Source organism: Phyllostomus discolor, chromosome 12 (assembly GCF_004126475.2).
Source record: "Phyllostomus discolor isolate MPI-MPIP mPhyDis1 chromosome 12, mPhyDis1.pri.v3, whole genome shotgun sequence".
NCBI classification, from domain to species: Eukaryota; Metazoa; Chordata; class Mammalia; order Chiroptera; family Phyllostomidae; genus Phyllostomus; species Phyllostomus discolor.
In genome coordinates, this window is record NC_040914.2 from 42411321 (window position 1) to 42431262 (window position 19942).

Below are 19942 nucleotides of genomic sequence, written 5' to 3' on the forward strand. Positions count from 1 at the left end.
GCCCACCGCTCAGGGGGGCCGCGTGGGGCCCGGGGACCAGCCTTCTGGAGTTCTGTCCAGATGGCCTTCCTGGACAAAGGCTGGCCCTGATGGAGGGGCCTGGGAATGCATGCTGCCTCCCCCCCGGGTGTCGCCATGCCTCTGTCAGCAAGTTGCAGCCCTACCCGGGGCACTTGGCTTCCCACTAGTGTCCCTTCACCCGTAGCCCAGGCCCGACGGGGGTGGCTGCCTGCCGGTCACTGCAGTGGGAAGTCCACACTGCCCAGGCCGGGGCCCTGAGGGCAGGTCTCTGGAGGGGGGTGGGGAGGGAAAGGCTGAGGGCACCCGGGGCCCCTCCCTCTGAACGATGGGCACCCCGGGTCCCCTGAGGACCCGGCACTCGGAGCCTGGCCCCTGCTGGCCAGGTGGCGGGTGGGAGGCATTCACTCTTGGGGTCACGCCTGAATGAACTCATGTCTGCATCAGTTCACGCCTGTATCCACTGGCCAAGCCTCCGTGCAGGCCCGGGGTGGGGTGGGGGGGAGGCAGGTGAATGGGGGCCTCCAGGAGCCCAGGAGCCCAGGAGCAGACACACTCGAGTCCTCAGGGGCTTTTGGCTCCGGCCTGCCTGTGTGCCCTGAAAGGAAGGGGGCAGGCAGTTCCCCTGGGGCAAGAGTGGGGGCGGGGCGGGAGTGGAGATGGGCTGGAAACACTTCCATTCATTTGTTTGGTTGTTTGCCCTCGTGGGTCTGCTTCACTCAGCGAGCACACGTCGAGCACCTACGGTGGCCGGGCGTGCGCCCTGCTCTCCCGAGGTCTCCAGTCCGAGGGGGGGAAATAGGCAGGATTCGTATCGCCGGTCACACAGGTCACCTGGAAAACCCACTGGGGTACAGGGCTGTGCGGAAGAGGTTGGCCGTGCCCACGGAGCTCACAGGGGCTTGGCCCAGTCGGGAGGTCAGGCCTCTTCTCACACAGAGACTTGCAGGACGAACAGGAAGTAGCCAGGGTGAGAGGGGAGTGACAGCCCAGACGGCGGAAGCAGCACGTGCAAAGGCCCTACGGCGAGGGGGCCGGGTGCAGGCCGGGCGGGATGGGGAACGGAGACAGAGGAGGCGGGCAGTGGGCAGGCGGATAGCACTCGAACCTGTGGGGTGGGCCCCTTGAGGAGATCTGGCCTGGACTCCAAGACCAAACGGAAGGTTTATAAGCAGTGGCAGAAAATAAGGATCCACTCTGTGGAGCCAAGAGGTTTGCGGGGCGGGGGGGGAGCCCCAGAGGAAGTGGGAAGTTGGTGAGGCTCCCTCAGTGCCCACGTAGACAATGAGAGTGTCTTTGACCAAGGCCATGGCGAGGTCAGGGGTGGAGGGGGAGGTCGGGGGGGGGGGGTGTGAAGGTCTGAGAAACCGGGCCGGTACATGGGAAGGGTGATAACACACATGGTTTTCCTCCAAGAACATAGTTTATTGAGTACGACACGTCGCATCCTCCTTTCTACCGAGGACAGGAACAGAGGCAGTGGGCGAGCTCTGAGTGAGGGAGGAGGGGTGGTTCTGAGGTTCTGCTAAACAAGAGAGGAGGAAGCTATCGTCGGGAGGAAAGAGGTCACGGGAAGGTAAAGCTGCCAGCCCAAGGTCACGGCTGGTCAAGAGGTGAAGAAGCCCCCGCCGGCCTCCTCTCTTAAAAGGCCAGAGGAGCTTATTTCGTTCCACTCAGGGAGCTGATATCCGGGAAAGAGTGGCGGGGTGAGGGTGGGGGGTGCACCTGGGAGCCCAGCTTGCCCTGCAGGAATGCAGGCGAGGCTGGCGGCAAGGCCGGCGGCAAGGCCCCCAGGAGCCTGCGCCTGCCTCCAGGCCCCGACCGCAGTGGAGACCTGGCGTGTTCCTGACCCGGAAACCAGCTCTTCCTTCTCCGCGTCTCCCACCTCTTGCCCCTGGGAGGTCCTTCCCTCAGTCAGACTTCGATCCTCCATCCTCCTGCTTCTGTCCCCACCATCCCGGCTTGCACGCAGAGCCTGGCTGTCCCACCCCGAGACGACCCGGGGACCGTTCAGCCCTCCGGCGGGCGGGCTGCGGGGCAGCCAGCAGCCTGTAACCAGACACCGTTTTCTTCTAGCAGGTGCACTGCTGCTGGGTGTCCTCCTGGGAGCCTGGACAGAGCGCGGCCCTACCCAGCGAAGTGACCTTCGCCTCTCTGAGCCCTGGTTAATTTTTGCCCAGTCTGAGGGCTGTGGGGCTCCTCCCCTCGGAGATATAAGCCTGGCCCCAGGCTGCCCTGTCTCCTGCCTGCCCAGAGCCTCCCGAGTGCCGTGCCCTCACCATGGCCAAGGGTTTCTACATTTCCAAGCCCCTGGGCATCCTGGGCATCATCCTGGGCCTAGGGGCCGTGGCCACCATCATCGCCCTGTCCGTGGTGTACTCCCAGGAGAAGAACAAGAATGCCGAGAACTCTGGGCCGGCCCCCACCAGCCCCAGCAGCACCGTGGCCACCACCTTGGACCAGAGCAAGCCGTGGAATCGATACCGCCTCCCCGGGACACTGGAGCCCGAGTCCTACAAGGTGAGGCTGAGGCCCTACCTCACCGCCAACAAGGACGGCCTGTACATCTTCGAGGGCTCCAGCACTGTCCGCTTCAGATGCAAGGAGGCCACCGACGTCATCATCATCCACAGCAAGAAGCTCAAGTACGTTAAGACCCAGGATCAGCACATGGTGACCCTGCGGGGCGTGGACGGCGCCCCGGTCCCTGCCATCGACAGGACGGAGCTGGTCGAGGTCACGGAGTACCTGGTGGTGCACCTGAAGGGCCAGCTGCAGCAGGGCAGCCTGTACGAGATGGAGAGCCAGTTCGAGGGCGAGCTGGCCGACGACCTGGCCGGCTTCTACCGCAGCGAGTACATGGACGGCGGTGTCAAAAAGTGAGTCGGGGCGGGCTGTGCCCGGCGGGCGCAGGTCCTGGGCGCTGAGGGAGGGTTTGGGTGGAAGGCCTTCGGACCTTCTGGACCCCTCGGCTGGCCCGTGGCTTCCTCTGCAGCTCGCGGGGAGCAGCCCCCGAGACCGCAAACCCTTTCCCGGAGGGCCTCCTCCCCCGACTTCGGAAAGCCGGGCGAGAGTGAGGGAAACACCCCTTGTTTAGACTGGAAAACCGAGGCTCAGAGGGGAGACATTTGGTTTCCCTGCCCATACGGTGCTGGAGCCTGCCGGGACTTTGACCCCGAGTCCAGAAGGAGCTCTGGTCTCCCGGAGTCAGCTGGCCTGTCGGGGCCCAGGTGCTGCCTGGGTGAGGCAGGGACTCGGCCAGCCCAGCCATCCGTGCCCCCTGCAAACCCAGCAACACCCGGAAGCCCCCCGCCCCCCCGCCACGGGCCCAGGCATGCTGCCAGCAAACCCCGTAACACTCTGGCTGGCTCGGGCAGGGTGCTGGCCACGACGCAGATGCAGTCGGCAGACGCCCGGAAGTCCTTCCCGTGCTTCGACGAGCCGGCCATGAAAGCCCGGTTCAACATCACCCTCGTCCACCCCAACAACCTCACGGCCCTGTCCAACATGCTGCCTAAACGTGAGCCGGTCCGCCCCGCCCCGGGGCCGCACGGCCTGGTGGGGGGGAGTGGGGGTGGGGCTGGCACCCCAGGGTGCCCGAGGCCGGGGTGTGGGGCAGGGGAGAGGGTGCCCGCCCTCATGCCCACAGCGTGCTCCTCGCCCAGACTCCAGCGTGCTGAAGGACGACCCCAGCTGGAACGAGACGGAGTTTGACACCACCCCTGTGATGTCCACCTACCTGCTGGCCTACATCGTGAGCGAGTTCACGTCCGTGGAGAAGACGGAGACCATGGCGGCTGGCAACAACGTCCTGGTACGAGGATGGGCCCGCTGGTGGGGCGCTCGCCCGAGGGCTGATCCTGTCTCCCTTTGTCCCCGCCCCGGCCCCCGCGTGGCTGGGCCACCGCGTTTGAGCCCTGGCTTGGAGTCCTCCGAGGCCAGTTCCCTGACCCTCAGTCTCTGCATCTGAAAAATGGGTTCTTCGTAACAAATGGGGCTCCCGACCCAGGGGTGCCAGTCAGACAGACGGCGGCCATGACCATCGTCTGTTACTCCGCAAAGGCTCCGTCTGCACTAGGACGCCCAGCCCCCAGACACCCCCAGCCCTCTCCGCTGTGGGCCTGGCCTGACGGTGTGACCCCGTCCAGGCCCCGGGACCCCACAGGGCCCCCGGCCCACCTCCATCCTCTTTGCAGATCCGGATCTGGGCTCGGCCCAACGCGACCGCGGCAGGTCACGGTGATTACGCCCTGAAGGTGACCGGCCCCATCCTAAAATTCTTTGCCGATCACTATGCCACGCCCTACCCCCTGGCAAAGTCCGGTGAGTGAGGGGGTCAGGGGCCTTACGTGGAACGAGGCAAGGGCCGTGGGGGGAGGGCTCCACGCCCAGAGGCCGCCCCGCCAACCGCCGGGCCTCCCCAGACCAGATCGGCCTGCCTGACTTCAACGCCGGCGCCATGGAGAACTGGGGGCTGGTCACCTACCGGGAGAACTCCCTGCTGTTTGACCCCCAAGTGTCCTCCAGCAGCAACAAGGAGCGGGTGGTCACTGTGATCGCCCACGAGCTGGCCCACCAGGTACCCCGCGGCACAGGCCCCGGCAGCTGAGAAGGGACCAGGGCAGTGGGTGGGGGGCTATCGCCCACGTCGCCGGCCTGGGGCCTGGCACGTGCGGGCACTCCCGAAGGATGGCTCTGGGCGCCGTGGCTGCAGGGCCAGAGCCGCTGGCCGGGCTGACCCCCCTCCCCCACAGTGGTTTGGGAACCTGGTGACCGTGGCCTGGTGGAATGACCTGTGGCTCAATGAGGGCTTCGCCTCCTACGTGGAGTACCTGGGTGCTGACAATGCCGAGCCCACGTGGAACCTGGTGAGCCAGCCTTGCCGGGGCCCTGGGGTGTGGGAGCAGGGGGGCGGCGGGGGGAGAGCTGGGTCACCGGTCCCAGGACCGTCTACGAACGGCCGTTGCTGGGGATTCGCAGAAAGACATGATCGTGCAAAACGAGCTGTACCGTGTGATGGCCGTGGACGCCCTGGCCTCCTCCCACCCGCTGACCACCGCCGCCGAGGAGGTCAACACTCCCGCCCAGATCAGCGAGATGTTCGACTCCATCTCCTACAGCAAGGTGCTGCCCCCGCCTGCTGCGGGGACGGTGGCGGGGAGCGGGGGGGCGCTGGGAGAGCGGTGGGGACTCGGCCTGCTGTGGCCACGGGGTCCTGCCAGCCGAGCGCAGCTTTCTGAGCCCCTGTCCCTCCCCCCAGGGAGCCTCTGTCCTCAGGATGCTCTCCAGCTTCCTGACAGAGGATCTGTTCAAGAAGGGCCTGGCGGTGAGTGCGCTTGGCCAGCCGGGGGGGGGGGGGTGGTTTCCTCCAGCCCCTGCTCAGGTCCTCGAGCCCAGCCCGCCGCAGAGGCTGAGCGGCAGGGCCTGGGCCACCGGCTTCGCCCTCACCATGGCCTGTCTTCCCACAGTCCTACCTCAGTGCCTTTGCCTACAAGAGTGCCACCTACCAGGACCTGTGGGTGCACCTGCAGAAGGTGGGTAACAGCAGCCCCCGCAGCCATTCTCTGGGGGGGTCCTGAGGTGGCGGTAGCCCCCGTGGAAGGGGACGTGCCCAGTGCCGCTGCCACCTGCCAGCCCGGGCAGGTCCTTTGGTGCTGTGGTCGGTCACCTGTGAAACGGGCACAGGGATGGCCCCTGGAAGGCCGTTGTTTGAGAAACCCCGGCAGGCGGTCTGCCCGCTCCGTGGGCAGCTCCCCAGGAGTCACCCCTTCTCAGCACCGAGGAAACGGGCCCCCCCGGCTCCCACGCCCAGGCCCGCCTCGGCCAAGGACTTTGGAGCCAGTTGCCGGCCCGGCCCGTCAGCAGCCCTGGCCGCCCTGCGCCCTCCGGCCCCTCCCAGGCACAACCTTGCACCCCAGCACCCTCGGCACAAGCCAGGGCCCTCCCAACTGGCCCCTCCCTGCATTCCTGTCGCCTTGCATCCCCGAGCGCCCCTGTCTGTCTGGGACACCCTCTGTCCATCCCGCCCTCTCCCCCTCCCGGATGACCTCTCCTAGGCTGGGTCTGTCTGCTCCCTGTCGTCCCCATCTCTTCCTCCCAGCTTCCCCCTCCCCCTCCTCAGCCCAACTGGGGTGGCCCCCCTCCGGAGCCCCCCCCCCGTGCCCCAGGCTCCCCTGCCAGCTGCTCCCCCACCGTTGCCTTCCTGTCCCTCCGGTCCCCAGGCGCCCAGGCTCCAAGGCCGGGCTGACCAGAGAGGGGAGACCCAGGACTTTGTCACAGATCACAGCTGGGCTCCTGGGTCCCCTTGGTCAGACCCCCACCCAAGTTCTAGCTGCCGTGAGCCTGGCCCACCTCCCCCTCCTCCCCATTGCGTCAGTCCCTCCCCTCCCCCTCCACTGTGTTCCTTGCCCCACCTTGTGTCTCTCCTGTCCTGCAAAGCGGAGCCCAGGTCCTCCTTCCAACGTCATCCCTCCCTCCTGTTCCCTCTGCCCCTGAGCCCCCTCTTTCTGCAGCCCCCAGAGCTCCCCGCTTCTCAGCCTGCATGCACCCCGTAACTTGCTCTTCCGCCCACTTTCTCGCCCTGGTCTTGTTTTCGTTTTCTCAGTTGTTAACAGACATTGTTGGGGTTTTGTTGTTATTACAAAACCGATGCAGCCCTGGCCGGTGCGGCTCAGTGGACTGAGCGCCGGACTGTGAACCAAAAGGTCACTGGTTCGATTCCCCCTCAGGGCACATGCCTGGGTGGCAGGCTGGGTCCCCAGTTGGGGGCGGGCTCTAGGCAACCAATCCATATTTGTCTTGCACACCGATGTTTCTTTCCCTCTCTTTCTCCCTTCCTTACCCATCTGTAAAATAAATAGAATCTTTAAAATAAAAAGCAATGCATATGCCCGGAAAGAGATCAAAAGGACCTATGGGCACAGTGACAAGCGCCTGAAGCCTGTCCCCACGCCCAGCCCCATCTGGGTGCTCGCGCCTGTCCCCCCCTGGCCCTGACCTCGACCCTGGCTCCTCCTCACCCGGCCGTCCTCTTCCAGGCTGTGGACAATCAGACGAACATCGTGCTGCCTACAAACGTGAGCAAAATCATGGACCGCTGGATCCTGCAGATGGGCTTCCCCGTCATCACCGTGGACACCAAGACGGGGAACGTCTCCCAGCAGCACTTCCTTCTGGACCCCCAGTCCAAGCCCACCCGCCCCTCACCATTCAAGTGAGTAGACGGGGTCCCAGGGCAGGCGTCCCGGTGAGGGTCCCGAGCCCCGGGGGGGGGGCTCTGGACAGGCTGTCCCTCCTGGGCCAGGAGGCTGCAGGCGCCTGGTGCCGGAGTTGGGCGGGAAGTGGGAGCCCCGGGGTGGGGGGCTGCCGTTCGCCAGTAGCAGCCACGACCCGCCGCCTCTCACTGCCCGACCTCGGGTCTCTGGTTGCAGCTACCAGTGGATCGTCCACATCTCGTCTCTGAAAGCTGGCGTCAGGCAGAAGGACTACTGGCTGCAGGAAGCCAGCAAAGGTAATCCAGCCCCGCCCTCGTGGCCAGCAGCCCCACCCCCCACCCCTGCTCCCCCAGCTTCTGGCCCCTGTGCTGGGGGTGACGGCAGCCTCGAGCCGAGCCGGCTGCTTTGGTTGTAATCTCTGCTGCTGCCGCCCAGCTGTGTGGCCCTGGGCAAGTTACCATCCCCGTTTGGTCCCGACTTTTTCATCTGTAAAATGGGGCCAAGAACAGTAGCTTCCCCACTGAATTCTGGGAGGAGTCGAGGAGACAGTCCACATGAAGTGTTTTCAACGGTGCCTGGCCCATGGTATGAGCAGCCCCACCCTGCCAGGCACGGAGGAAACCACGGTCAAGGCAAATTGTCCCCTGCCTAGGCCAAGGCTGCCGACGAAGGGAAGGAAGACAGGCAGTTAAAACACTCTCCCGAGCTGTTGTGAGCGCTTCAGCAGAGGTGTGCGTGGCCTCTGGGCTGCTTGGGCACAGGGGCCAGGAGCTGGGGGTAAGGGAGATTCAACTTCATGGGGAGGTCAGGGAAGACTTCCTGGAGGAGGTGACCTGAGTCTTAGAGGAAGAGCAGCGGTGAGCTAGGCTAATGGTGGTGGAGAAAAGCATTCCAGGCAAAGGGAATAGCAAGTGTAAGGCACAGAGGCAGCAGCTAGCGCGGGGGCTACGTAGGGGTCCCTGCAGGCTACAGGTCTCCTTAGGGCAGGTGGGAAGTGGGCAGATGCTTGGGTCTGACTTGTAGGTGCGGGAGGGTCCCCTCTGGCTGCCAGGAGAGAGGATGGAAGGCTGAAAGAGCGAGCTGGGGGGGGGTGCCAAGCCCCACGGACCCAATGGGCAGCGCCGGGGCGCTGACTGGAGGGGGAGCTGGGTGGGCCGGACGTGAGAGAACAGAGCATGACCCAGGCACACGCGGGCTGTGGGAGGCAGGCCGGGCACTGGGGTTCGGACAGGGCATGTGGCCTGCCTGAGGTCGCAGCCTGCCAGAGGCAGAGGTGGGCTGGGCAGCCTGCTTGCCACTCCAACTCCTCCCCTCCCTGGCATCTCCCCAGAGGCTCGTGGGGCAGCTGCTGCCACCGCCAGGTTGCAGGAGGCTGCTCTTGCTGAGGCCCGGAGAGAGGAGCGGGGGCCGGGGGTCCAGGGACAGCCTGGGGTCTTTGAGCAGCAACCCCCCAGCTCTGGTCTCTTCCCCACAGTCGAGGAACAGTTCAAGATCGCACCCGACGACTGGGTGCTGCTGAACGTCGATGTGACGGACTATTACCTGGTGAATTATGACGAAGACAACTGGAGGAAGATTCAGGGCCAGCTGAAGAAAAACCTGTCGGTGGGTGTCAGTCTGTCTGCCGCCCAACCTGTCCCCTGCCCCAGGCCCAGCCCGAGGTCCCACCCTGAGGTCACACCCTCTGCAACCCCTTCCAGGACATCCCTGTCCTCAATCGGGCGCAGGTCATCCACGACAGCTTCGATCTGGCCAGGTGAGCACGCCCCCTACAGGCCCAAACTGGCCCTGCCCGGAGGGCCCACTGACTGAGTCAAGCAGGTGGGTTTCCAGAGTGAGACGCAGCCGAGCCCACTGGAGGCCAGGCCCAGCGCAGCAGGCTCCCTGGGCCCCGGGAGCCCCGCCCTTGGCCCCTGTTTCCCGGATAAGGAACCTGAGACCCAAGAGTTTGAGTGCCCTCCCTGAGGCCACATGCCTGGCACAAGGACGGCCACCCTCAGGCCCGCCCAGTGCCTCAGGCACACTGCATTCCGCCGCACCAAGCTTTGCCTGAGAGCTGTGTGCTCGGTCACTGTGCTAGGTGCCAGGACATCTGGGGACAACAGGACCGCCAACCTGCGGTGCAGATGAACTGATGTCGCCCATAGATACGGCGTGTATGAACCCCACGTGCGCAGACAGCCTGAGGAGGGGGAGGGAGAAAGACTCAGAGGGCCTGGACAATCAGAGAAGTGATCGGCTGAGGAAAGAACACGCACTTTTGTTTTTTTTTGTCCTTTTGAATCTAAGCTCTGTCTCTATGGGCTCTATGGCCTTGAGCAAGGCACCTTACCTCTCCAAGCCTCAGTTTCCTCATCTGTGAAATGGGGGTAATAAGCAAAGGATTGTGATGGGCAGCGGGTGAGGGCCAGGCTGGGGCTGGCCTTGTGTGGGGAGCCACTCTGCACCCGTGTCCCCCAGCCCAGTGGAGCTGGCTCAGCTGGGGCTGTGGGACCTCAGCTCCAGGAAGAGGCTGGGGTGCCCAGAGAGGACTGGGCAGGGGTGCTTACCCGAACCCCTCTGTTTGTCCCCAGTGCCGGCATGGTTGATGTCACCCTGGCGCTGAACAACACCCTCTTCCTGATCAAGGAGAAGGAATACCTGCCCTGGCAGGCCGCCCTGAGCAGCCTGAACTACTTCAGGCTCATGCTGGACCGCACCACCGCCTACACCCCCATGCAGGTGTGGAGGGGCGTGGCCGGGGGGGCACCAGGGCGGGCGGTGCAGCCGCTGCCTCCCACAGCAGCGGCAGCGCCGCCGTTAGGACGTTGGTGGTGCTACTACTGCCTCTGGCGGCGAGAGCCTCCAGGCCGCCGCTGCGCCGGGGCCCTTTGTGAGCACGGGCTGGGCAGAGCGGTGAGAGCAGGACAGATTGGGGAGGTGAACCAGCTGAGAAGGGCAAAGGAGGGACCCGGACTCCCCGCAGAGTGTGCAGTTCTGGGAGTCAGCACGTTCAGAAAAAGCCACTGTGGTGGGGGGCGGGTGCCTGTCCTTGCCCAGCTACACGCCTGCGGGGACCCTCCGCGCCCCGGTGACCCCTCTGTGAGTTGAGCATGCCCGTACCTGTCCAGCCCGCCCGAGGGGCAGAAGGGAGAGATGCAGGCATACACCGCCTTAAAGCGGGGGCCGCTCAGACTCCCACCAGGGAGACCAGAAGGGGGCGCTGGCTCTGCCGGGCCGTGCGGTTGATAATAAAGGCCCAGAGAGCTGGAATCACCTGAATGTCCACGGTCAGGGTTCGGTGACAGGGTGCCCGTTTGATGGAACGTTACATCACCACCACATCGTGCTTGAAGAGATCACTGTTTTTTATTAAACGCTTTTCACATGATTAAGTTCCTATTATGATAAATGAGGTATTTATGGCAAATGAGGTTTTACCTCATGGTAGCTTGTTAACCTGCCTGCCCTGGATTCAGCTCATCTCGTGCATGTGGTTGGATCACAATTTTGGGTCAAGGGCAGGCAGCCTTTACTTACCGTCCACTGTCTGCTGAGCCACACCGAGGGCGCCCGTGGGTATTTCCTTCTTTCTCCTTTTTTTTTTTTTTTAAGGAGAAGTTGTTTTGTCTTTCTTTCTTTTTTTTTTTTAAGATTTAATTTATTTATTTTTAGAGAGGGAAGGAAGGGAGAAAGACAGAGAGAGAGAGAGAGAGAGAAACATCAATGTGTGGTCGCTGAGGGTCACGGCCTGCAACCCAGGCATGTGCCCTGACTGGGAATCAAACCTGCGACGCTTTGGTTTGCAGCCCACGCTCAATCCACTGAGCTACGCCAGCCAGGGCTTTTTCTCCTTATGTAAATGCATCAGCTAATACAGCAGTTCTGCTCCAGTCCCCCGGGACACCCCTGTTTTCTTCTAGAAACCCACTCAGCTGTGCTGCTGGGAGGCTCTCCCGGTCTCTGAGCCCCCGGGGTTCTTCCTTGAGTGTTCTGTCTCTCGGGCGAGGGGTGGGAGGCTGGGTGGAGGTGGATATTCCAGAAGAGGTGGACATTCTGGGGTAGTTTGTCTGAAATGCCCGTTCCACCGTCACCCTGGAATGAAAGCTCGCCTGGGTCTAGAGTGTCTGCGCTGGAAATTATGCCTCGAACGTGTCCGATCTCGCTGCACGGACGACGTCTCATCTCGAATGAGAAACTCAGAGCTTTTCTTTCTTCCGGTTCTCTGAGTCCCTCCAGGAAGCGAGCGGCGGGCCCTTCTCTCAGTCCTGGCGCGCCCGCCTTCCTCATCCTTCTGCTCTCCCAGTCTGGACACGCACTGGCATCGCTCCTTCAAACGTTCTTCCTCTCCTTTGTTCCTGTTTCTTTCTTTCTTTTCTTTTTTTTTTTTTTTTGGATTGGTCCTCCCGTTTTCTTCCTGTCCTGTTTTCCAGCCTGTTGGCTTTCTGCTCTGCCCTCCAGGACCTGCCCACCGCTCTCCTCTGTAGGTTGCGTTCCTTTCTTCTGTCGTATCTGTGAACTTCCGGGGGGCTGTTCCTGGCCCCAGCATCTCCGAACTCATCACAGGCTTTTCCGAAGTTCTTTTTTTTTAAAATTTTTAAAAATATTTAAGTTTTTTAAATGCTTTTTAAAAATGTATTGATTTGAGAGAGCGAGAGAGAGAGGGAGGAAGGAAGGAAGATCGATTTGTTGCTTCCCTTATTTATGCATTCATTGCCTGACTAGAGACCAAACGCGCAGCCTTGGCGTATGAGGATGATACTCGCACCAGCGGAGCTACCCCGCCAGGGCCTGCAAAGGATTTTAACAACATGGGGTGGGGCTTACGTTACAGTGCCGGGTAAAAAAGTACAGTGTGCACGATCGTGGTACCTTAGGTAGGAAAGGAACAGCAGGAGGAGGAAACACATCAATCCAGGAATCATACTTTAAGAGACGGTGACACACGCAGTGGGTTGGCTCGGCCCCGCCCCCGAGCGCTGCCTGAGCCCCGCCCCCGAGCTGCGTGAGCCCTGCCCCCGAGTGCTGTCAGAACATCCTTCCATGGCCATCTCCCCCGTGCGTCCTGCGCACCCACCTCACAGGCTCCTTGAGGCTCCAGGCGGGTCAGGCTTGCCTCTCCCCTTCTAAGCTATTGATGTTTTCGGTTCCTCAGAACTACCTGAGGAAGCAGGTCACACCCCTCTTCGAGCATTTTCGAAACGTCACCAACGACTGGACTCAGCGCCCACAAAATCTGATGGACCAGTGAGTATGACTCCCTCTGGGTCTGGAGGTCATGGGGGCCCAGCCACCCTGACCTGGGGAGCCCAGAGCAGCACCCGGGCAGTGTCCCTCTCTGGCCCTCCCAGCTCCTGGCGGGACTAGAAATCACCAGGCGGGGAGTGGCCCTGCCTGGGAGCAGGAGGCCCCACCAGAGTCTCTGTGTGTGGGCTGTGGGCCCATCTGGCCTCTTGGCACGAAGGCCCAAACTAAAACTCTGAGGCCGTCTCCCCGACCCGGTCGTTGAGATTCTGGGCGTGGGAGCTGGGGCTGGGCCCCGGGCCGGCCCCTGTGCCCCCTCCCCGGCTGTCCAGGACACAGTGACAAGGGGGACCCAGAGGACTGGGTGGGCTGCAGCCTTAGCTGCCCCGGCCTGCAGTCGTGGGGCAGCTGGAGAGTCCGGGCCAGAGTCTGGGCCCGGCAGCTGAGCAAGCGCCCTCCCCGGGCAGGTACAACGAGGTGAACGCCATCAGCACCGCCTGCTCCAATGGGCTCCCTGGGTGCCAGAGCCTGGTGTCCGGACTTTTCCGCCAGTGGATGGACAACCCCAGCAATAACACGTGAGTGTCCCCGGCTCCTCCCCAGCCTTCCTTCATCCCTCAAGCCCACAGCCCTGTCCTCACCGGGCCCTGATCCCACCCTGCCTGCTGCTGCCGCTCCACCGCTGACTCCCACCCACCCCGCACCAGAATCCACCCCAACCTGCGGTCCACCGTCTACTGCAACGCCATCGCCGAGGGTGGTGAGAAGGAGTGGAACTTCGCCTGGGAGCAGTTCCGAGCAGCCACGCTCGTCAACGAAGCCGACAAGCTGCGAGCGGCCCTGGCCTGCACCAAGCAGGTCTGGCTCCTGGACAGGTGAGGACGGGCCGCCAGGGCGGGACCAGTGCCCTGGTGCACCCCCGGGATGCCGAGGTGGGCGAGGGAGAGCCGGCCTCGCCGGGGCCTCCACGCTCTCCTTCGCGGGGGTTCTCGCAAAGCCGAGCAGCGGGGCAGGGTGCTCCCGTTTCACAGCCGCGGACACCGAGGCTCGGAGAGGCACAGCCGCTTGCCCAAGATCCGGAAGCTTCAATGAGTGGTGGAGCCCAGATTCGAACCCAGGTCTGGGCTCATGCCCTGTGCCTTGAGCTGCTGGGACGTCTCAGCCCTTACTTGACCATGGCTCACTTTCCCTCTCTCTCTCTGAAGGGCGGTGGCCCCACAGGACCTGAGTCCTTCTGGGGGCCCAGCTGGGCACCCCCCAAGCCCTTGATGAGGGCTCCTGGCTCTGGCTGGGTCTCTCATACACCATCTCCTGGACCGCAGTGGAGAAGGGCCACCCTCCGTGTCCAAGACAGTAGTGGCTGCCCTACCTGGTGCAGAGCTCGGGGCTCTGGCCCTCCTCCCTTTCTTCCTTCACCACCAGATGGTTGTCACATGCCAGGGCCATGTCAGGCATGACACATGGCATAGCCGGTGACCCTGCTTTGGGCATTCAGTGTCGCATCCACAGGAGGGAGGCAGGACCACGGGGTCGTCAGCCCTCAGCATGCCAAAGGGCTGTGAACGCGTGTAGGGCGGGAGGGGGGCGGGCCTTCTACCAGCTGGGCTTCTCTGTCGGATCATCGGACTGCAGCCCTGGCCGGTGGTCACCAGCGAGCATCCTGCCCCCACAGGTACCTGCGGTACACCCTGAACTCCACCCTCATCCGGAAGCAGGACGCCACCTCCAGCATCACCAGCATCGCCAGCAACGTCGTGGGGCAAACTCTGGCCTGGAATTTTGTCCAGACGAACTGGAAGAAGCTCTTTGAGGAGTGAGTCCTCTGAGGACGTGCCTGGGGTGCCCTGAGGGTGGTCTCTGTGCCCAGAGCAGCACAGCGGTGGGAGAGGTGTGGTGGGACCTGCGTGGTTGGGGGAGGGGGGCAGGAATGGGAAGACCAGGTGGGGGATGGGCCGTCCCTTCTCCCACTGAGAGGAAAGGAAAAGTCTGGCTGTGGGAGCCATCTCTGGCGAGATGGGAGCCAGGACACCCCATGCGGTGGCACCTGTGTTCAAGTCTCCATGGGCGTGTCTTGTCGTCGCGCCTACACGATGGACCAATCACAGGGCGGCTGTGAGGAGTGTGAGTTAGTTCCCACCGTCCTCACAGCTCGCCTCTCCCCCCACCCCGCCCCGCAGCTACGGTGGAGGCTCCTTCTCCTTCTCCAACCTCATCCAGGCGGTCACGCGGCGCTTCTCCACTGAGGAAGAGCTGCAGGCGGTAAGGAGCCCTGGACCCTGGGGTCCCCCCCAGTCTGAGGGGGTGGCCGCCTTTCAGTTCCCGCGGAGTGTGGCCCCAGGGCGCGTGGGCCCGCTGTTGTCAGGCCTCTGCACGCTCAGGGGAAGCTGCGTGTCCCTTCACTGAGAAACGTTCGCCTTGGCGTTCTTGCACAGGCGAATAGGGTGACATTATGAACCTCCACGCACCCATCACCCAGACTGAACAGTTGTCCACGCCTTCCCGACACTTTCCGGGGGCGGGTAATTTCCAGGCAAACCACACTATTATATAAGGCCGCCTGTAACTACTTTAGCCCTATCTGAAACAGAGGCATTTTTTAAAACATGATTTCCCTGCTGTTAGCAAACCCAGGAAAATTAGTGGTCACCTTAGAGCCAGCCCGTTCTCAGATTCTCTTAAGTTTTTTTGGAAAAAAATTGTTTTTCCCGTGGATATGTTATGTTTGAATTAGAAGCCAAAGTGAACTCGTTGATTTAGGTTGATGTGGCATTTTTTTAAAAAATTTGAGATAGAGTTTATGTCTCATAAAATTCACCATTTAACTGGCTTTTAGTATATTCTCAAGGTTGGGCAACCGTCACCCTCTAATCCTAGAACATTTTCATCACACCCGAAAGGAACCCTGCACCCACTGGCAGTTGCTCCCTGTCCCCCGTTTCCCAGCCCCAGGCAACCACGAACCTACTTGCTGCCTCCATCAGCTTGCGTACCTCGTACGATTGGCTCATAATCCGTGTCTGGCTTCCTTCACTTAGCGTAATGTCCTCAAGGCCCATCCATGTTGCAGCGTGTATCATTCCTCCCTCTGAAACATGGGTTTGTCGTGCCCCTCATTGATGCACTCATTGGTTGCTGCTTGTTATGTGCTCTGACCGGGGATCGAACCTGCAACCTTGGGTATTGGGACACCGCCCCCACCAGCTGAGCTGCCCAGCCGGGGCCAGTGGTGTCCTTTTTATTTTTTTCTTCATTTTAACTAAACCTTTATTGTATTTTTTTTCCCATTGCCGTGTAGTCCCCTTATGCCCACGTCGCCGCAGCAGTGTCTTCCGATACATAAGTCTGTTGCTCTGACGAAGGCCACCTCTCTGCTTCGTTGTTGTTGTGGCTTGTGCTTCAGGAGCCATGTCTCAGAAGCTGTGGCCTCATCCAGAGTCACGGAGGTCGACCGACCGCTGGGTGTTTACCAAGGGCCTTTTCATTTTCAGTCTTACATGGAGGACTTCGGTCGCTGCTCGCTTGATTTTGTGGGTGGTCCCAGTTGTCCCAGCACCGTTTGCCGAGAAGACCATTCTGTCCCCCATCCAATGGTCTTGGTGCCCCCGTTGCAAACCCCCATGACTCTCAGTTCTCTTTCGCCGGTCAACCGGAGTCTCGCTTCTGCGTTGTCGGTCTGTCTGTCCATCCTCGTGCCGGCGCCACTCTGTCATGGGTGGTCACGGTAGCGTTGTAGTCAGGGTTGAAATCAGGAACGTGAGTCCTCCAACTTGGTCCCTGTTCAAGGTTGTTCGGCTCTTCTGGGTCCCTGGACGTTCTTTGTGAATTTAGGGTTGCGTGTCGCGCTGTGCAAAAAGGGGCCGTTGGCGCTTTGATGGGGATTGTGTGTAGTCTGCAGAACAGTTTGGGGACTATTGCCAGGCTGACAACATCAGGTCTGCCAGTCTCTTGACACAGATTTATTTGGGTCTCTTGTCCTTGTGCTTAGGTCTCCTTCATTTCTTTTTTTTTTTTTTAAGATTTTATTTATATATTGAGAGGGGAAGGGAAGGGGAAAGAGAGGGAGAGAAACATCAACGAGGCTGCCTCTCGTGCGCCCCCTACTGGGGACCTGGTCTGCAACCCAGGCATGTGCCCCGCCTGGGAATCGAACTGGCGACCCTTTGGTTCGCAAGCTGGCACCCGATGCACTGAGCCACACCAGCCAGGGCTCTTCTTCATTCCTCTTAGCAATGATTTGTAGTTTTCACTTAGCAGTCTCGTACTTGTCTTGTCAAACTTATTCCCGGTATTTTATTCTTCTCGATGCTGCTGTAGATGAAGCTGTTCTCTTAATTTTGTGTTAGGATTCTTCACTGCTAGTGCGTAGAAATACAATTGGTTTTTACACATCGCTCGTGTCCTGCAACCTTGCTGAACTCATGAGTTTAAATACGATTTTTTTTGTAGATTTCTTAGGATTTTCTCTATGCAAATCACATCATCTGCAAGTAGAGATAGTTTCACTTCTTTCTTTCTTGTCTAATTGCCTTAGTTCCAACCTCTAGTGCTACTATACATTTTAATCTGTAAAATCTCCTTTTAAAAAAATACCATTTATTTGTTGAAGCAGCTGGGTCATGTGCATTGCGGAGTGGAAATGGCCACATGCGGAGTGTGGCTGGCTGGTCCCTGTAGTGTGTGTCCGATTTGTCCCTCTGTCCTCCCTGCATGGGGTTGAGACTGTGACTGGGTTAAAAACCGCAAGTCTAAGTCAGCTCCACGGAGAACCTCGCTCTGAGGGCTGACTCCGCCGGGGAGCCAGGTCTAAGCCTGGAGGCGCTGTCATCTCTGAGCTCTGCGCCAGATCAGGACTTGGCCCCAGGGGAGGGGAAACATTTTTGGGGGGAGAACAGGCTGCGGTCCCCAGAATCCGGGCCCTGCCCTGGAGTTGGGGGTGGGGGACAGAGGACGGGACTCCCCTTCCCAGCCTGGGCTGAGAGTCTTTCTCCCCTTCCTGGCAGCTGGAGCAGTTCAAGGAGGACAACGCGGGCACAGGCTTCGGCTCGGCCACGCGGGCTCTGGAGCAGGCCCTGGAGAAGACCAGAACCAACATCAAGTGGGTGAAGGACAATAAGGACGTGGTGGAGCAGTGGTTCGCAAACAACAGCTTGTAGCCCTCAGTCCGTGGTCACCTGGCCCTCATGGGAGAGGCCTCCCCGTGCATCTGTCCCAGTGGCCCACTGTGGGGGCCCCCACTCCTGAACAAAGCCCTCAGCCATGTTCTCTCCACTCTGTGCATGGTGCCAACCCAGCTCCTGATGGCCGGACGGTCCGAGCACCTCCCAGCCCCTGCCCCTCGTGCCCACAGCACTCAGGGCCCTGGGGCTGACCTCAGGGAAGCCCGGCTCTAAGGCCAGAGCAACAGAAGCCCTCAGTGGACCGTGGACGGCCTTGGGGAGCTGCCCTGCGCCCTCTCTTGCCTTCCCATGAACACCCTGACCCTGGGGACTCCACAGGGCACCAAATCTGTATATTTTTTTCTAAGAGAAAATGTAGATAAAGGATTTCTAGATGAGCTTCTGGGCTCATTACCAAACCGGAGCAGGAGTGAGTCTGACCACAGCTGGGGAGTTGGGCTGGAGGGAAGCTGGGAATCTGGGCAGCACTGTGGGCTCTGGGACCCCCAGGGTGCATGGGTGGGAAGCCCCCCCCACCCCCCCCGGCCTGTCGCCGGTCCTTCCTGCAAAATGCCGGTGTGCGCTGTCTGCCCGGACGCTCATTTCGCCTGCCTTCCCGCGGCGGGCCTGAGACGCTGGGTGCTATCCTGCCCCCACTGCGGGACCCGTGGTGGGTGGAGGTGACATCCATTTGTAACCCAACTGTTTTCAAGAGCAGTGACCTGAAAAAGGCAGGGGCCTTCCTCGTCACCTTGGGGAGGGGACGGCCTGGGACTCACGGGCTCCACGGCCCACGTTGATCTTGCTGGGAATTTCTGGGCAAACACCTAGGCAGTAGGAGGCACCTCTGGGCCTCAGCCCCTCGAGGCCCAGCTGAGCACTGGGCTGGTGGGAGGGAGGGAGCCAGGCCACTGACCGAAGGTCTAGTGAAGGTCAGCGGGGCTCTGGCCGCTGGGGCCTGGACTCCTGAGGCCTGGCTTCCGGTCGTGGCTCAGCCACTGTTTTGTGGACAAGTGGCCAAAACCCCTGGGCTTTGGTTTCGCCGCCTGCACGATGGGGATGCCGGATCCTAGGGCTGGTGTGGGGAAGGAAGGAGTCACCCCCTACCACTTGGCCGACAAGTAAGAAGAGCTGGCTATCACTGTGGTCCCGTGTCCGGCTTCAAGGCCCCACCGGCCCCTTCCCCTCACTGCCTCTCCCCTCTGGGAGAAAGGCCCCCCCTGTTCTCCACGGGTGTCTGCACTTCAAAGGGTGGGGTGGGGCCAGCCAGTGTGGGCCAGGGTCCCTCCACCAATCAGGTCCCCCCTGGGCCAGTCCTTCCTGTCGCCAGTGCCCAGCAGCAGCGGCTGGCACTTGACCAGAGCACAGGGCCCCTCAGGGGGTCCCCGCCGGGGGAGGGGTCTGCCCTGCCATCCAGGGTCCCCAGGGAGAAGAGTCGGCCAGGACCGCAGTCCCTGTGCCTGGCACTGAGCTCAGTGTCTATGCGCATGTCTCCTGGGGTTCTCGGCCCGGAAGATAAGGGCAGCCTTTATCTAGGCTTTGCTAATAAGGAAACTCAGGCAGAGCTGGGAGGAGGATCTCCAGTGGACCAAGGACAGGGTCTGTGACAGCCACATGTCCGTGCTCAGGCCGCCTGACAGCTTGCAGCCCCAGCTCTCAGGAGGGCCCGTGAGCCCGGAGGAAGCCAGCGCCCAGGCTGCGGCGGACACCCAGGGCCCGATAGCTGCCTGCCGAACCGGGCTCAAGGACACACTTGGAGCAGGGGCCCACCTGCTCACTCCTGGTCCAGCGCCACAGGCCACAGGGGAAGGCAGGGTCTGAGGGCCAGCCAGCAGCAGCCCGGGTGCAGGGCCCCCTCCCCTCTCCCCAAGCCTCCAGGAGGCCCCTCAGGAGGCATGCCCTCTGCACTACACTGAAAAGCCTCGAACATTCAGACTCACAGAGGGTGGCTGGGGGCCCCGGGAAGGTGTGGGCAGACCGGTCACCCCAGGCACAAGTGTCGGTTCCTCTCGTCCCCTGCCAGTCGGTCACTTAGCAGAGAGGTGCGGCCAATGACTGCACGCCTGGGGTGCAGCCACGGACCAGATGGACGGGGGCGAGGGGGGCTGCTCCCGACGCAGAGCTGAGCCTTCCCTCCCAGAGGGTGAGGACAGGGCTGCTGGCTAGTCCCCTTCCCCTGGGCCCTGCTCCCCTGACTGCAGCAGATTCTGGGGTGAATCTCAGGCCACCACCTAGAGGAACACCTCTTGGGGGGACCTGGGAGAACAACGCTGCCCTAGTCCACTGTGACTGGAGTTCTTACGGGAAGAAGAGACTAACACACACACACAC

At 61.6% G+C, this 19942-nt stretch overlaps 1 protein-coding gene across 2 annotated transcripts; it reads left to right on the top strand.

Annotated features, from left to right (window-relative positions):
* Positions 1-2101: 2101 nt before the first annotated feature.
* Positions 2102-18030, top strand: LOC114488677 (alanyl aminopeptidase, membrane). Of its 2 annotated transcripts, none has more exons than XM_028502438.2 (20): positions 2102-2897; positions 3396-3538; positions 3684-3832; positions 4215-4341; positions 4443-4597; positions 4773-4886; positions 4999-5142; positions 5279-5344; positions 5487-5552; positions 7056-7231; positions 7449-7528; positions 8707-8837; positions 8933-8988; positions 9806-9953; positions 12367-12458; positions 12923-13033; positions 13163-13330; positions 14128-14268; positions 14633-14714; positions 17456-18030. In XM_028502438.2, exons 1-20 carry the CDS (start codon positions 2299-2301, stop codon positions 17606-17608), a joined length of 2901 nt encoding a protein of 966 aa, XP_028358239.1. In that variant the 5' UTR covers positions 2102-2298; the 3' UTR covers positions 17609-18030. The 2 variants fall into 2 exon arrangements, with proteins under 2 accessions (XP_028358239.1, XP_035868221.1); XM_036012328.1 differs by having other exon boundaries at positions 3396-3533; positions 3679-3832.
* Positions 18031-19942: the final 1912 nt, after the last annotated feature.

Bases quoted from the DNA above. Each gene is read 5' to 3' on its own strand.
- LOC114488677 (XM_028502438.2), top strand. From the start codon at position 2,299: ATGGCCAAGGGTTTCTACATTTCCAAGCCCCTGGGCATCCTGGGCATC. The intron at 9,954-12,366 runs GTGTGGAGGGGC...TCGGTTCCTCAG, and splicing joins CCGCCTACACCCCCATGCAG to AACTACCTGAGGAAGCAGGT. The intron at 12,459-12,922 runs GTGAGTATGACT...CTCCCCGGGCAG, and splicing joins CCACAAAATCTGATGGACCA to GTACAACGAGGTGAACGCCA.